The sequence below is a fragment of the Lolium rigidum genome, chromosome 7, assembly GCF_022539505.1.
Source record: "Lolium rigidum isolate FL_2022 chromosome 7, APGP_CSIRO_Lrig_0.1, whole genome shotgun sequence".
NCBI classification, from domain to species: domain Eukaryota; kingdom Viridiplantae; phylum Streptophyta; class Magnoliopsida; order Poales; family Poaceae; genus Lolium; species Lolium rigidum.
In genome coordinates, this window is record NC_061514.1 from 291,146,952 (window position 1) to 291,161,350 (window position 14,399).

Below are 14,399 nucleotides of genomic sequence, written 5' to 3' on the forward strand. Positions count from 1 at the left end.
GACGACGACGCCGCCGGTCGCCGTTCCATATAATCCTCCCGAGTCTTTTTGACAGTAACCAAAACTCTGTACGCTGATCTGACAGGGAAAACTCCGGAACTCAGGTAACACAGCGAGGCGCGAGCAGACTCTAGCGAGCGTGGCGTCCAGTGCGGCAGCCCATTCCAGCTGATCGCGCAGGCTGATCCGTGTGGGCATGCAATAGGAGCCGCCTGCCATCGGAAACAACCCAAAGCTGCGTTTCCCCAGCGGGCCGGGCCACGTTTCGGCCCAAACAGACACCGCCGTGGCGCACTGTCGCTTCACAGGATGTAGAGGAGAAATCAAATCAGGCTGTCAGCTCGACATCGCATCTGTTGAATTTTCTGGCTTTCAGCGACGGCGACTGGGACACAAAATGGCTGTGCGGCAAGTCAGATCGAGGCTGATTTGCCTTGGACATACGCTGACTCATGCGATTAGTCAGACCACACGGTTCATCCACACATGTATTCAGTGCATAGCTCCGGACTGTATTGCCGTTGTTTGCTAGCATAGCATCCATGGACGTTCCACGCAGCTCCAGTCTGCACATAAACCTACGAATTGAGCGCGCTGATGCCTACTCCAATGTCCGCTCGACATCCTTCCTATAAGTTTTCTAGGTTTTCTAGCACTATGAATACTAGGCCAAATTCTCAGTAAAGTGGGTGAAGATTATCTTCACAAATGCCGTCCACGTAAGATAAATGCCATAAGTCAAGTACTATCATTTGTTGTACGTGTGACCATAGATCTCATAGCTTTTTTTTTGGAAGAATCGGTAGGAGCACTACCTTTTCATTGAGTAAGAGGGAAAACTATACAAATGTACAAAGGGGTGGCATGTTTGGATGAAAGCATTTGATCTGAAAAATAAGACCATCGAATAAGCCAACTCCCATTAAATAAAATGTTTTTTCCATCTCAGGCTCCATCAAGCAAGCTAATCCCTAATTATTATAATTTCTAGTTACTCCTATATAGGATTGCAGCCTTATTAGGTTAATCTAAAGCTTAAAGTTCCGTTTTGCTAGCATTGAGTTGTTTCCACAAGCACGCGATCGATGCATGATAAGGCCAAGGCCGAGAGATATCATTCGAGTTGGCCCTATTGCAGGAAAATGCAGGGTTCGTGTTGGCGGTAGCGAATTAAAGCTGAAGGTTGCCACGGTTGGATGCACGCGTGAACCTTCAAGAAAAACGGCGAGTTTGTCTATACCGGCCCACATCCCTGTTCGGACGTCTAGCTGGCCGCACGACGGCGCCGGACGGATATTGGATGCCGAGTACGTCGAAGTCGATAGCCAGACGTCACTGGCTTGCCCTGGACTAATCGGCCATGGAGTTTGGATGCTTCATCCCCAGAGCCTGACTAATCGGACGTTAAATTTGGAAGTTTATCCCAAGTGGGGGGCAGGGAGTGGTGCGCAGGTTGCACGTGAGCTAAATCGTCGGCTATAAATATGCATGCAATGCAGCCAACTCTTGCACAAGCCACAGCCAGATAACAAGTGCAGGCAGCAAACCAGTTACAGGCACGCCGCAATATAGCTTGGGTCTTGTAGCTAGCCACAGCCATGGCATCTGCCTCTTGCATTTCTTTGGTGTTGCTGGTGGCCCTGGCAGCCACGGCGGCGTCGGCGCAGCTGTCGTCGACGTTCTACGACACGTCGTGCCCCAGGGCCCTGGTCACCATCAAGAGCGGCGTGGCGGCCGCAGTGAGCAGCAACCCCCGCATGGGCGCGTCGCTGCTCAGGCTGCACTTCCACGACTGCTTTGTTAACGTGAGAAAGCTTCCGTGTTTCACCATAGCTGACACTCTTCTTTCGTTAATTAACTACTCCGGAGTACTCACAACGATCAGCTTCATCATATGTGTCGGCTTTTAATTTAAATTTTGCTTAAATTTTAAACTAAGCACTAATACTTATTATGGATTTGGAGGAGGTATATAACTTGCTTGAGTAAAAACAGCTGGGATTAACCAGTGTGCATGTTTTACTGGCTGCAGGGCTGTGACGCGTCCGTTCTGCTGTCGGGCAACGAGCAGAACGCGCCTGCGAACGCCGGTTCGCTGTTTGGCTTCGGCGTCATCGACAACATCAAGACCCAGCTCGAGGGTATCTGCAAGCAGACCGTCTCCTGCGCCGACATCCTCACCGTCGCCGCCCGTGACTCTGTCGTCGCCGTAAGTAACATCATCATCTACGCGACGAACATATACGTCCTTAAAGCTGGTGCTGAAGCTATCGTTTTTCTTATTTGGAATCATGTGCTGCAGCTCGGCGGCCCGTCATGGACAGTTCCTCTCGGCAGACGGGACTCCACGAGCGCAACCGGGAACACCGGGGACCTCCCGGGCCCTGGCTCCAGCCTCGCACAGCTCCAGGCCGCCTTCGCCAAGAAGAACCTCAACACCGTGGACATGGTGGCGCTCTCTGGCGCGCACACCATCGGGCGGGCGCAGTGCCAGAACTTCCGGTCGCGGATCTACGGCGGCGACACCAACATCAACGCCGCCTTCGCCACCTCGCTCAAGGCCAACTGCCCGCAGTCCGGCGGCAACGGCAACCTGGCGGCGCTCGACGCCACCACCGCCAACGCCTTCGACAACGCCTACTACACCAACCTCCTCTCCCAGAAGGGGCTCCTCCACTCCGACCAGGTGCTATTCAACAACGGAAGCACCGACAACACCGTCAGGAACTTCGCGTCCAGCGGGGTGGCGTTCAGCAGCGCCTTCGCGACGGCCATGGTCAAGATGGGCAACATCTCGCCGCTCACCGGGACGCAGGGGCAAATCAGGCTCAGCTGCTCCAAGGTGAACTCGTGATTACCGTACGAGGAGCCGCCAACACTATACGTCACGTGAATGAATAAGGCCACAGAACCGGCGGCCAATTCCACACAGTTCAGCACTAGCTAGAACCGTGTATATATATACGTGCAGCTCAAAATTATGCATGCACCTCTACAGATGTAACTATCGAAATTCTCTCATGCAAAGGCATAAAGAATTACTACTTCATATATACAACTACAACTACCATTATTCTCAGTATTCTACGCAACCTGAGGTTGGGTGGTTAGGAGGGTGGTTGTACCCCTAGCCCACCAGAGTTCAAACCCCAGGTTTGACAAAAGTGTGTCTCATAAAGGCGGAATATTCATTCAGTGGGAGGCGACGTTCCCGTCGACAGCGAGACGCTTGTGGTGACTTCGTCAATTTCAAGATCTAATCCGCCGGCTCAGTCTTCCGGAGGTGCTCATAGGGATAGAGTGTGCGTTCATATGGGTGAGTGTATGCGTGTGTATGTGAGCGTCCGTATTTATACTGTGTTTCTAAAAAAAACGTACACAACCTTCCTTACAGCCATTAAGGAAGTTGTGTAGAATACTGACATTTTCGTACGATGGATCAAAGATAGTCTTCAGGTCGGCCCAAATATCAGCCCAAATGGCGGTCCCATGCATGCGGCCACTCGGCCAGTGGATCGGATTGCAGTTGCACTAGCAAGTGAAACCAAAGTTGTCACCGTACACAGTTTAAGAAAAACACTAAAAAAGTTTAAGAAACTGTCAACGTCGCTTTGTCTTGCCAAAGATTTAACTTACCGAAGGTAACTGAAATGCAAAATGACTGCGAAGCGGTCAAAACGAGATTGAATATTCGTGGACAGATGCAGATGATGATCAAATTTTTGCAGATTTTCTCTGAAAAAAAGTGATGCCACGTCGCTTTCTTTCATTATCTCACTAAAGTCAAAATGGATGTATTTGCAGTGTTTGTTCGGTTTTCTAGTGGCGGTGTATTTTTTGATAACGAAAATATTAATATCAAGAAGATAAAATAATATCAAGATATTAGTTGAGACATCAAGTGTGCACACAACTAAAAGGAAAAGAAAACAAAAAAGCCCACCAACGAGATTGGTAACCCGTAGCAGTACTAAACATCCACCACCATGACAACTCTCCGATTACAAAAGTGGTTCTCCAATGGCAACATCTTCAAGAGAAGTACACAAGCGTCGTTGTTCCTCGATGCATTTGCTTGTGTACTAGGATGATATAGTCTTTTTGTCGATCTTCGATAACATAGTGAAGCAAGACGAGTGACGGGACTCCAACGTGAGCCATGCTTTCATCCAAAATGAATTGTGATTACAAGTATCGATCCATTTAAATGAAAGATTGCACAACTAGTAGTTTTATTAGGATTGTATCACTTTTCCTTCTCATTGGTGTGTGACGAGGGATCACCTCACCAATGCCTACGGATTGTAGACTTGGATTTCGGGGAAGAGCGATGATGAAGATTCCGGGAGCGAGATTAGGCACACGATATACCCAGCTTCGGGTCCCCTCGGTGGAGGATCCCTACGTGATGCTAGCAATCTAGTATATGACCACAAGTATGTTTACAGAGAGCCGCCATAGGCGGAACTATGTTGTCTATATGTTGTTCCCCCTCTATCGGGTGCCCTGGCTGGCTTTATATATGCAACCATCCTAGGGTTTTTACAAGAGTTCTAGTCGACTACTTCTTCGGGTTGCCTTCTTGGGCCTTCTCCATATTGGGCTAAGCCAGGTATGTAACAATGGGTACCCGAAAGGTATGCCCATGATAGTAGCCCCCGAGTGTCTAGCGAAGTCGAAGACTTGCGTAGAGACTCCAATCATAATCATCTCCGAAGTCGAAGAAATACAAGGCGAGGCCATTAATATGGACATACATCAGGTCAATGTCGTAGATCATGTGTAGCGAAGACGATGTCGACGATTTTCGAAGTTATTTTTCTATCGGGTGCGCGACCAGCGATCCCGATGGGAGTAGCCCCGAGTCTATGGGTAGGTGTTTGCACCTGGGCATAGACTCAAGTTGTACTACTCGATGAAGAAATTGACTATATTCATGGGCGCATCCCCTCTTTTTATCGACTCATGCTAGAGGACTTGTTATAATTTTCGAGTCCTGTCAGATGACTTGATGAAATCCATGTGCTCCCGATGGGAGTAGGCTCCACTTGAGTCGCAGAGTCAAGTTGAGTCTACAAACCTTGATTTATTTACCATGGAAATATTGGATCGTAGAATGGGGCTGAATCTCTGAACCCTGACTTTTCTTCTTGATGTTTTTGACTCCAGGCAATTGCTATTTTTATTCGACATCTATATTGCACAGGGATATTGGTAAATGCGGCCGGTGCTTCTGACTGATCGGGAACCAGTTAATTTCTCTTGTGGCAAATCCGGATAAACCTACTTCAAACTTGAGTCACTGGACTCGAATTCGGGATACTGGCGTAATTCAAGATGTGCCACTTTAGGAGTTATTGAAAACTAAATTCCAGCTAAGTTATCGGGTACCCAACGCGACCGCTGAGATTTTTTTTTCACATCTGTTGATATGGATAAAGTGGGAGAGCGCATTCAGGTGCGATGCCACGCCATACATGACGGATCCTGGGGTCGTACCTTCGTGACCCTTTTACAAATCACAACATTCAGAGTTTTTACCGCAGTGGACGCGCTCTGAGAATATATTGTCGAGTGCCACTATTCGGCTAATGGAACGACCCATTTTTCGAGTTCTTCTATATTTTTCTGAGGTATGATGCAATAGCCGAATGTATTGGATTCTTCTATATTATCGTCGGGTACACTACTCGTGACCCTTTTACAAGTCACAAGTCACGCAGGCCTTGCCGCTCGTGACTCTGTCGTCGCCGTAAGTAACATCATCGTCTACGACGCGCGACCATATACCTCCTGAAAGCTGGTGCTGAAGCTATCGTTTTTCTTATTTGGAATCACGTGTTGCAGCTCGGCGGCCCGTCATGGACAGTTCCTCTCGGCAGGCGGGACTCCACGAGCGCAACCGGGAATACCGGAGACCTCCCGGGCCCTGGCTCCAGCCTCGCACAGCTCCAGGCCGCCTTCGCCAAGAAGAACCTCAACACCGTGGACATGGTGGCGCTCTCCGGCGCGCACACCATCGGCCGGGCGCAATGCCAGAACTTCCGGTCGCGGATCTACGGCGGCGACACCAACATCAACGCCCCCTTCGCGACCTCGCTCAAGGCCAACTGCCCGCAGTCCGGCGGCAACGGCAACCTGGCGGCGCTGGACACCACGACCGCCAACGCCTTCGACAACGCCTACTACACCAACCTGCTCTCCCAAAAGGGGCTCCTCCACTCCGACCAGGTGCTCTTCAATAACGGCAGCACCGACAACACCGTCAGGAACTCCGCGTCCAACGTGGCGGCGTTCAGCAGCGCCTTCGCGACGGCGATGATCAAGATGGGCAACATCGACGCAGGGGCAGATCAGGCTCAGCTGCTCCAAGGTGAACTCGTGATTAGCGTACGAGAAGCCGACACGCAGTCGCCAGCACTATACGTCACGTGAATGAATAAGGCCACAGAACCGGCCAATCCACAGTGCTATTAGCAGTTCAGCACTAGCTAGAACCGTGTATATATATACGTGCAGCCCAAAATTATGCATGCACCTCTACACATGTATCTATCGAATTCTCTCATGTAAAGGCATAATGAATTACTTCAATATATATAACTACAACTACCATTATTCTCAGTATTCTACGCAACCTTCCTTGCGGCTATTAAGGAAGTTGTGTAGAATACTGACATTTTCGTACGACGGATCAAAGATAGTCTTCAGGTCGGCCCAAATATCAGCCCAAATGGCCGTCATCTCATGTCCCATGCATGCGGCCACTCCGCCAGTGGATCGGATTGCACTAGCAAGTGAAACCAAAGTTGTCACCGTACACAGTTTTTAAAAAATGCTATAAAGTTTAAGAAACTGTCAACGTCGCTTTGTCTTGCCAACGATTTAACTTACCGAAGGTGACTGAAATATAAAATGACTGCGAAGCGGTCAAAACGAGATTGAATATTCGTGGACGGATGCAGATGATGATCAAATCCTTGCAGATTTTCTCTGAAAAAAAGTGATGCCACGTCGCTTTCTTTCATTATCTCATTGAAGTCAAAATGGATGTATTTGCAGTGTTTGTTCGGTTTTCTAGTGGCGGTGTATTTTTTGATAACGAAAATATTAATAATAAGAAGATAAAATAATATCAAGATATTAGTTGAGACATCAAGTGTGCACACAACTAAAAGGAAAAGGAAATAAAAAAGCCCGCCAACGAGATTGGTAACCCGTAGCAGTACTAAACATCCACAACCAAGACAACTCTCCGATTAGAAAAGTGGTTCTCCAATGGCAACATCTTCAAGAGATGTACACAAGCGGTCGTGGTTCCTCGATGCATTTGGTTGTGTACTAGGATGATATAGTCTTTCTGTCGATCTTCGATAACATAGTGAAGCAAGACGAGTGATGGGACTCCAACGTGAGCCATGCTTTCATCCCAAATGAATGATGATTACAAGTATCGATCCATTTAAATGAAAGAATTGCACAACTAGTAGTTTTATTAGGAATGTATCACTTTTCCTTCTCATTGGTGTGTGCCGAGGGATCACCTCACCAATGCCTACGGATTGTAGACTTGGATTTCGGGGAAGATCGATGATGAAGATTCCGGGAGCGAGATTAGGCACATGATATACCCAGCTTTGGGTCCCCTCGGTGGAGGATCCCTACGTGATGCTAGCAATTTAGTATATGACCACAAGTATGTTTACTGGGAGCCGCCATAGGCGGAACTATGTTGTTTATATGTTGTGCCCCCTCTATCGGGTGCTCTGGCTGGCTTTATATATGCAACCATCCTAGGGTTTTACAAGAGTTCTAGTCGATTACTTCTTCGGGTTGCCTTCTTGGGTCTTCTCCATTTTTTTAATAAAATATTTGTGATTGTACAAATACGGTCATTCATTGCAGGTCTTGTCCATGTGCCCGAATGTCTAGCGAAGTCGAAGACTTGCGTAGAGACTTCAATCATAATTATCACCGAAGTCGAAGAAATACAAGGCGAGGCCTTTAATATGGAAATACATCAGGTCAATGTCGTAGATCATGTGTAGCGAAGACGCTGTCGACGATTTTCGAAGTTATTTTTCTATCGGGTGCGCGACCAGCGCTCCCGATGGGAGTAGCCCCCGAGTCTATGGGCAGGTGTTTGCACCTGGACACAGACTCAAGTTGTACTACTCGATAAAGAACTTGACTATATTGCTGGACGCAGCCCCTCTTTTATCGACTCATGCTAGAGGACTTGATATAATTGTCGAGTCGTGTCAGATGATTTGATGAAATCCATGTGCTCCCGATGGGGGTAGGCTCCACTTGAGTCGCAGAGTCAAGTTGAGTCTACAAACCTTGATTTATTTACCATGGAAATATTGGATCGTAGAATCGGGTTGAATCTCTGAACCCTGACTTTTTTTCTTGATGTTTTCGACTCCAGGCCATTGCTATTTTTATTCGACATCTATATTTCACAGGGATATTGGTAAATGCGGCCGGTGCTTCTGACGGATCAGGAACCAGTTAATTTCTCTTGTGGAAAATCCGGATAAACCTACTTCAAACCCAAGTCACTGGACTCGAATTCGGGACACTGGCGTAATTCAAGACGCGTCACTTTAGAACTTCTTGAAAACTGAATTCCAGCTAAGTTATCAGGTGCCCAACGCATCCGCTGGGATTTTTTTCACATCTGTTGATATGGATAAAGTGGGAGAGCGCATTCAGGTGCGATGCCATGCCACACAGGACGGATCCTGGGGTCGTACCTTCGTGACCCTTTTACAAATCACGGCATTCGGAGTTTTTACCGCGGTGGATGCGCTCTGAGAATATATTGTCGAGTGCCACTGTTCAGCTGATGGAACGACCTATTTTTCGAGTTCTTCTATATTTTTCTGGAGCGTGATGCAATAGCCGAATGTATTGGGTTCTTCTATATTATCAGGTACACTACCGGTGCTATCGATGGGAATAAATGACAAGTCTGCAGACTCGAAGATTTTTCCATCTCTATTAGGTCATCTTCTTTCTTTGAAGAATTTTTTTGTCGACTTCCTTGAAGTAATTTTTTAGCAAATATGTGATTGGAATAAATGACGAGTCAGTGGACTCGGAGATTTTTCCGTCTCTATTTTGTCGCCTCCTTTTTTTTGAAGAAAATTATTCGGCGCAGCCCCCGAGTGTCGACGAAGTCGTCGGGCACAACGAAAAAGTAGTGTCATACTAGAAACTGTCGAGTAACGTATGTGAAGGTCACCAAGTCGTTTATGAAGAAACCGCCGAACCCCTAAGTACTGTTGAGAACGTTGCGTCGAAGTAGTGGTCGCCTGAAATATTATGTTATAGCTACGTTCAGGGATGAAGTCGTAGTCGAGCCCCCAAGTACTGGATCCATGGATACGTGACCTATTTTTTTGTTTCGCTTAGAGAATCATGACCACACACGTCTGGATCTCGACGAAAGTTGCGACATCTTCTGTTCATTTTTTACTTCCACTAGAGAATTCGATGAAATTGTCGACCCAATTGAAGTTGAACCATTTGAATATTAAGCCATTGAAGATTATGCCATGAGAGATTAAGCATTGAAGATGAATCCAAGATGAATTATTTGAGATGAATCCACATTGAAGATTACGCCATTAAATATGAAGCATATATTGAAGAAGAATCCACCGGAAATGCGTCGAGTAGTATTATAATAAAAAATCAATGATAACCTTATAAGATGAATGCATCGGACTTGTTGGTCTCACTTTCTTCCATTTTAATCATAGTAGGAACCGGATGAAGACCCCGATGCAAGCGAGCCTGGTGGGTAGAGAGGAGGGAGCAAAGGAGGAACCGGATGAAGACCACTTTGTATCTCGAAATTTGAAATTTGTAGGAATTAAGAGTTGTATGTAAAACATTTGACACTTACCACTATATATGTATCTCGATCGGGCTCTAAGTAATGTGATGATGATATCTATATTATATCTGTGCAATGTACATGCTATTTATATTATATCTACATATTTCTGTATGTTGTTGTATATAACCTGTATATTGCTGTCTATAACCTGTATGTGTATAGCAGGTAGCACAAAATCGTGTATAATACAAGCAAATTCTGTGGCGCACTGAAAATCAATTTTGTGGCGCACCGCCACTGTGGCGCGCCTATGAACTCGTGCGCCACAGAAACCTTAATTCTGTGGCGCATGTAGAGGTGCGCCACAGAAACCTAATTTTTGTGGCGAAGTTTCTGTGGCGCACCGCCCATGCGCCACAGAATAATTTTTTGATGCGCCACTGATGAGGCTTTCCCTACTAGTGCCCCCTTTCATATGCACCCCTTAAGGATAAGGAATAAATTACTGAGTTAAACACCTCTGAAGAATGCGGCAAACAAGTAGGTTTATTATTTTCTCTTACATTTCTTAGGATATTAAAGTCACCTGCAATGATATAGGGTCCATCAACTGCATTACAAAAGGAAGCCATCTCTGCTAAGAAGGCATTTTTTCTCTCCTCATGAGCAGGTCCGTAGACCACAATAATACTCCATCTACATTTTTACACATTGTCCCATAAACTCATTAAAACCATGAATTCTCCCAACTTAATAGCCTGTACCCACAACGTTTCATTTTTTTGCTCCACATAGGATGCCCCCGGATTTACCAACCGAAGGAATCCATTTGCAAAAAAAGCATTCTCAGGATCTATTTTTCTAAAAAAGGCAGTAGTGTAATCTTTTTTCATAGTTTCTTGCAAACCAATAAAATCCACCCCATAATCCTTTATAGTATCAGTGAGGCAAGTAGATATCCCTTTCTTACCTGCCCCCCTTAGATTCCAAATAGCAACTATCATTTAAATTTATCAGGCATCTTCCTCACTCTGCCATTTCTACCAGGATTCACGGTAGACGTGGCAGCAACCCCTTGGCTTCTAGTCACAGGTCTAGATACCACAATATTAGCTTTTTTATTGCTTTTTCTCGCTTTCCTAGATTGAACCATAGTAAACGAATCATCTATCATCTGATCCTCGGAATTGTACCAGGTCATATTCAAAGGAGTCACCGCACCACCATCATGTTGCACCACTAAGGGTTTATTCGATATCATTTTATCACCTAAATTTTTCCTAGATGTTTCCAATTCTTTTAACAAATCAACAGATTCAAAATTATCCGACGGAATATCTACACCCATCAAGGATGCTCTTCTCATAATTTCAGTATTGGACAAAATAGAGAATGCATTACCAGGAAGTAACTTTTCATCAGAAGAGGGATTACCTTCTAGATTCCTTTTCTTGGATAAAGCAGCAGCTTGATCCATGACCTTCTCCATCTTCTGTTGTTGGTTCCTCATAGATCTCCTCCCATCCTCCAGCTCTTCATCATTATTATCCACCGCCGATGATTTTCCCCCGGATTCCTCTTCAGGAGACTGCACAGTATACGTTGGAGATACAGCAGGTTCATAATGATAGTCATGTCCCACCTCAGTTACCACAGGAATCGATGGCCGTTCTTTATTGCATACAACAGAGGCATACGATCTTTCATATGTATTTTGATGGTAGCCCAGACACACAATCTCTTTAGATACAACAGGTGTTGCCGGAGCTTTCAAAAGGGCAGAGGTATCATCAACATTAGGTACTGCATCAGTCACAGTAGCCTTTTGTTGGAGATCTGAAACTGTATCAGTAGCAACATTACAAGGTTCCTTGCAATCTGGAGTACTTTCTTCCACAATAGCATCATCACAAACCCTCACAATATCCCCATCCTGTTGCTGATTTTTCTCCATTTGTTCACTGGCAATAGTGCCAATCAATAACTCATGGTCTTCTTCACTATCCTCCTCGTAATCATTTTGAGGCACCACATCCAAATTGTTGGAGTAGCTTTTTCCATAAGTAACATTCCGACTTGCTCCAGTTTGCCCCTCGGATGATTCAGCAGCCTTATGATGATCAATCCTGGACCGCTTGGGTGATGGAGCATTAGGAGATGATCTCTCAGAAGTGGATATAGATATTTTTGTCGCTGGTGGTCCTCTTACCACCACAGATTCCACCTCATAATAGAAATCATAGAAGTAATCTCCGAGACAACCTTCAGCACAAGGAGGCAATTCATCAATGTCACGACAACCCAACAAGATTCTACAATAATATGGACGGTGAAGGGTTGCCCGAACAACCTCCAAGGTTACACCTACCAAGGAACCAGCATAGGCCACAGCCGCATCACTTCTTTTATCTGTAGGAATATTTTTCGCTCTTACCCAGGCTTTGTGTAGTACTGCTTTTGCACTTGCTACAAGGTATCGACTTGTCAATGCCTACGGATTGTAGACTAGGAACAAGAAAAATCATAACGGACACGTTAGGTACTCGATAAAACATGACTAGAATTCGGCATATAGTAAGACCTTAAGCGGCACATGCCGAACTACGCCAGTATACCGAGGTCAAGTCCAGGGACTTGATCTTGAAGTAGGTTTTTGCGGGATTGCCATGAGAGCAGTTAACTGGTACCTGATCCGTATTATTATGAATCTATTTTGACTGGCATAATTTATGGTCATTCTTTTGAATAAAATGAAAATGATACTCGTAAGTAGAGTTATTGTAAGCAGTTATCTTTTTTTTCACACTCTTGTTTATTTATCCCTGAGCATGAAAATACTGTCATTCACACCCAGTTTGCTCATGCTTGCATCCGCCAGCTTACACCAAAACCCAATAAGATTGGGATTGAATTAATTTATGCTATTTCTATTTGGTGATTTTGCGAAGTTTCACTAATTCTTTTGCCTATCAAATTTGTGCTTTAAAATATTGCCTCCATACAGGGTGTTCCTCTTTGTTTGGATGCTAGCATTTTGAAATTTTCTGACATGCAAGAAGATGTGTTACTGTTAAGAGCATAGTCTTCTTGGCTTCTTGTGGTATAAAATTATGTTAGGAAGTAATGAAAAGTAAATATGAGTATAATATAAATAGTCCATCTGTTAACTATATACGACAAATCCATCACTTATAGTAACTAAACTGAAACCTGTATGCTGAGCTACAATTTCAGCACTACACGTGTTTAGTCCTCATTAATTCATATTCATTGTCAGCTTTTGATTGTAGCTGCACGGAGTTAGTTGAGTCTAGCAGCAAAGATGTATCGTAATATGTCACTGATTTTGACAAAGATAGCTTGTAGCTAATTCTTCCCCATAGTTCACAAATGATATCTTAGCCGCCGGTTATCGGAACCTAATTATTTCTCATGGTTCAGACTGTTAAGCTTCATGCACTAGCCACTTGAACCAAAAGTCCGAACTGATGGAAAGGGCTAGGCAATCCACATATACACTTCACAACACCCCCACTCGCGTGTGACGGGAGAAGAGAAAGTCAACACGTGAAAGAAGAAGAGCACACCGAAACAGCGGTGGCTATAGAGGGGGGCAAGAGCAATTTTTAGGCTTAATTGCGAAAACCATGTGAAAGCCAGGATTTGAACTTGAGACCCAGGGCTACGATACCATGTTAAGCTTCATGCACTAGCCACTTGAACCAAAAGTCCGAACTGATGGAAAGGGCTAGGCAATCCACATATACACTTCACAACACAGACAAAGATATACTGACTGGTGGCGACGGGAACTAGAAGTGGTACATAGGTTCGGTCAAATCATCTTGCTGACCAATAAAAACTGTCTCACCTGACCATCCTTGGAGTACTCGATCAGAAAATGCAAGATATGCCTGTACACCAACGTTTATTCTCACGATATACACTGAACAAGCAATGTACATCATAAAGCACACTTGACAGCTGAAATATCAGAAAACACGGATACTGATATAGAAGTTCAGAAAATGAAAATAATGAAGGCAGCTGAATGGAAGGTGGCATGACTATAGGGATGTGAAGGAGGAGGGGCGTAGCTTAGTGTAAGCCAGGGGGGCCACCGCCTCCCCAGATTTTTAGCAAACTATGAAGGAATCCTGTTTGGGAGCAGCTTGGAAGAATTTTTTTTAGAGTTTAGCCCCCCAAATCCTCGTATTTTGCATTTCACCCTCCCCCCTCATTTTCTCCCAAGCTCCGCCACTATGAAGGAGTATGCTGATTATATGGGGCCTGATACGAGAAACCCAGTTTTGGGTCCTTGGTATTGCAGCTTGTTTGTGCCACTGTGCTCTTGTTATACTAAGGTATGTGGAATCGTTTGCTCTGAAAGCTTAACATGTGTTATTTTGGGTCCTTGTGGCATGCTGTTCGATCCATATGCATTCTCTCCAGCTGCTACAAGAGCAACGGATGGCAATTAATAAATTTGCATGGATGGTTGCCAACCTATAGCTCCGGTGTATCCAAGAGGTTCTCCTAAATTGACATT

At 45.3% G+C, this 14,399-nt stretch overlaps 1 protein-coding gene and 1 pseudogene across 1 annotated transcript; both read left to right on the plus strand.

Moving 5' to 3' along the window:
• The first annotated feature begins 1,526 nt into the window (after positions 1-1,526).
• LOC124679463 (peroxidase-like) lies at positions 1,527-2,866 on the plus strand. Its single transcript, XM_047215212.1, has 3 exons — positions 1,527-1,805; positions 2,033-2,209; positions 2,303-2,866. The coding sequence occupies exons 1-3, from the start codon at positions 1,599-1,601 to the stop codon at positions 2,852-2,854; spliced, it is 936 nt and encodes a 311-aa protein (XP_047071168.1). The 5' UTR covers positions 1,527-1,598; the 3' UTR covers positions 2,855-2,866.
• A 1,756-nt stretch (positions 2,867-4,622) lies between these two features.
• LOC124672984 lies at positions 4,623-6,452 on the plus strand (annotated as a pseudogene).
• Positions 6,453-14,399: the final 7,947 nt, after the last annotated feature.

Bases quoted from the DNA above. Each gene is read 5' to 3' on its own strand.
- LOC124679463 (XM_047215212.1), top strand. From the start codon at position 1,599: ATGGCATCTGCCTCTTGCATTTCTTTGGTGTTGCTGGTGGCCCTGGCA. The intron at 1,806-2,032 runs GTGAGAAAGCTT...TACTGGCTGCAG, and splicing joins TCCACGACTGCTTTGTTAAC to GGCTGTGACGCGTCCGTTCT. The intron at 2,210-2,302 runs GTAAGTAACATC...CATGTGCTGCAG, and splicing joins CCCGTGACTCTGTCGTCGCC to CTCGGCGGCCCGTCATGGAC.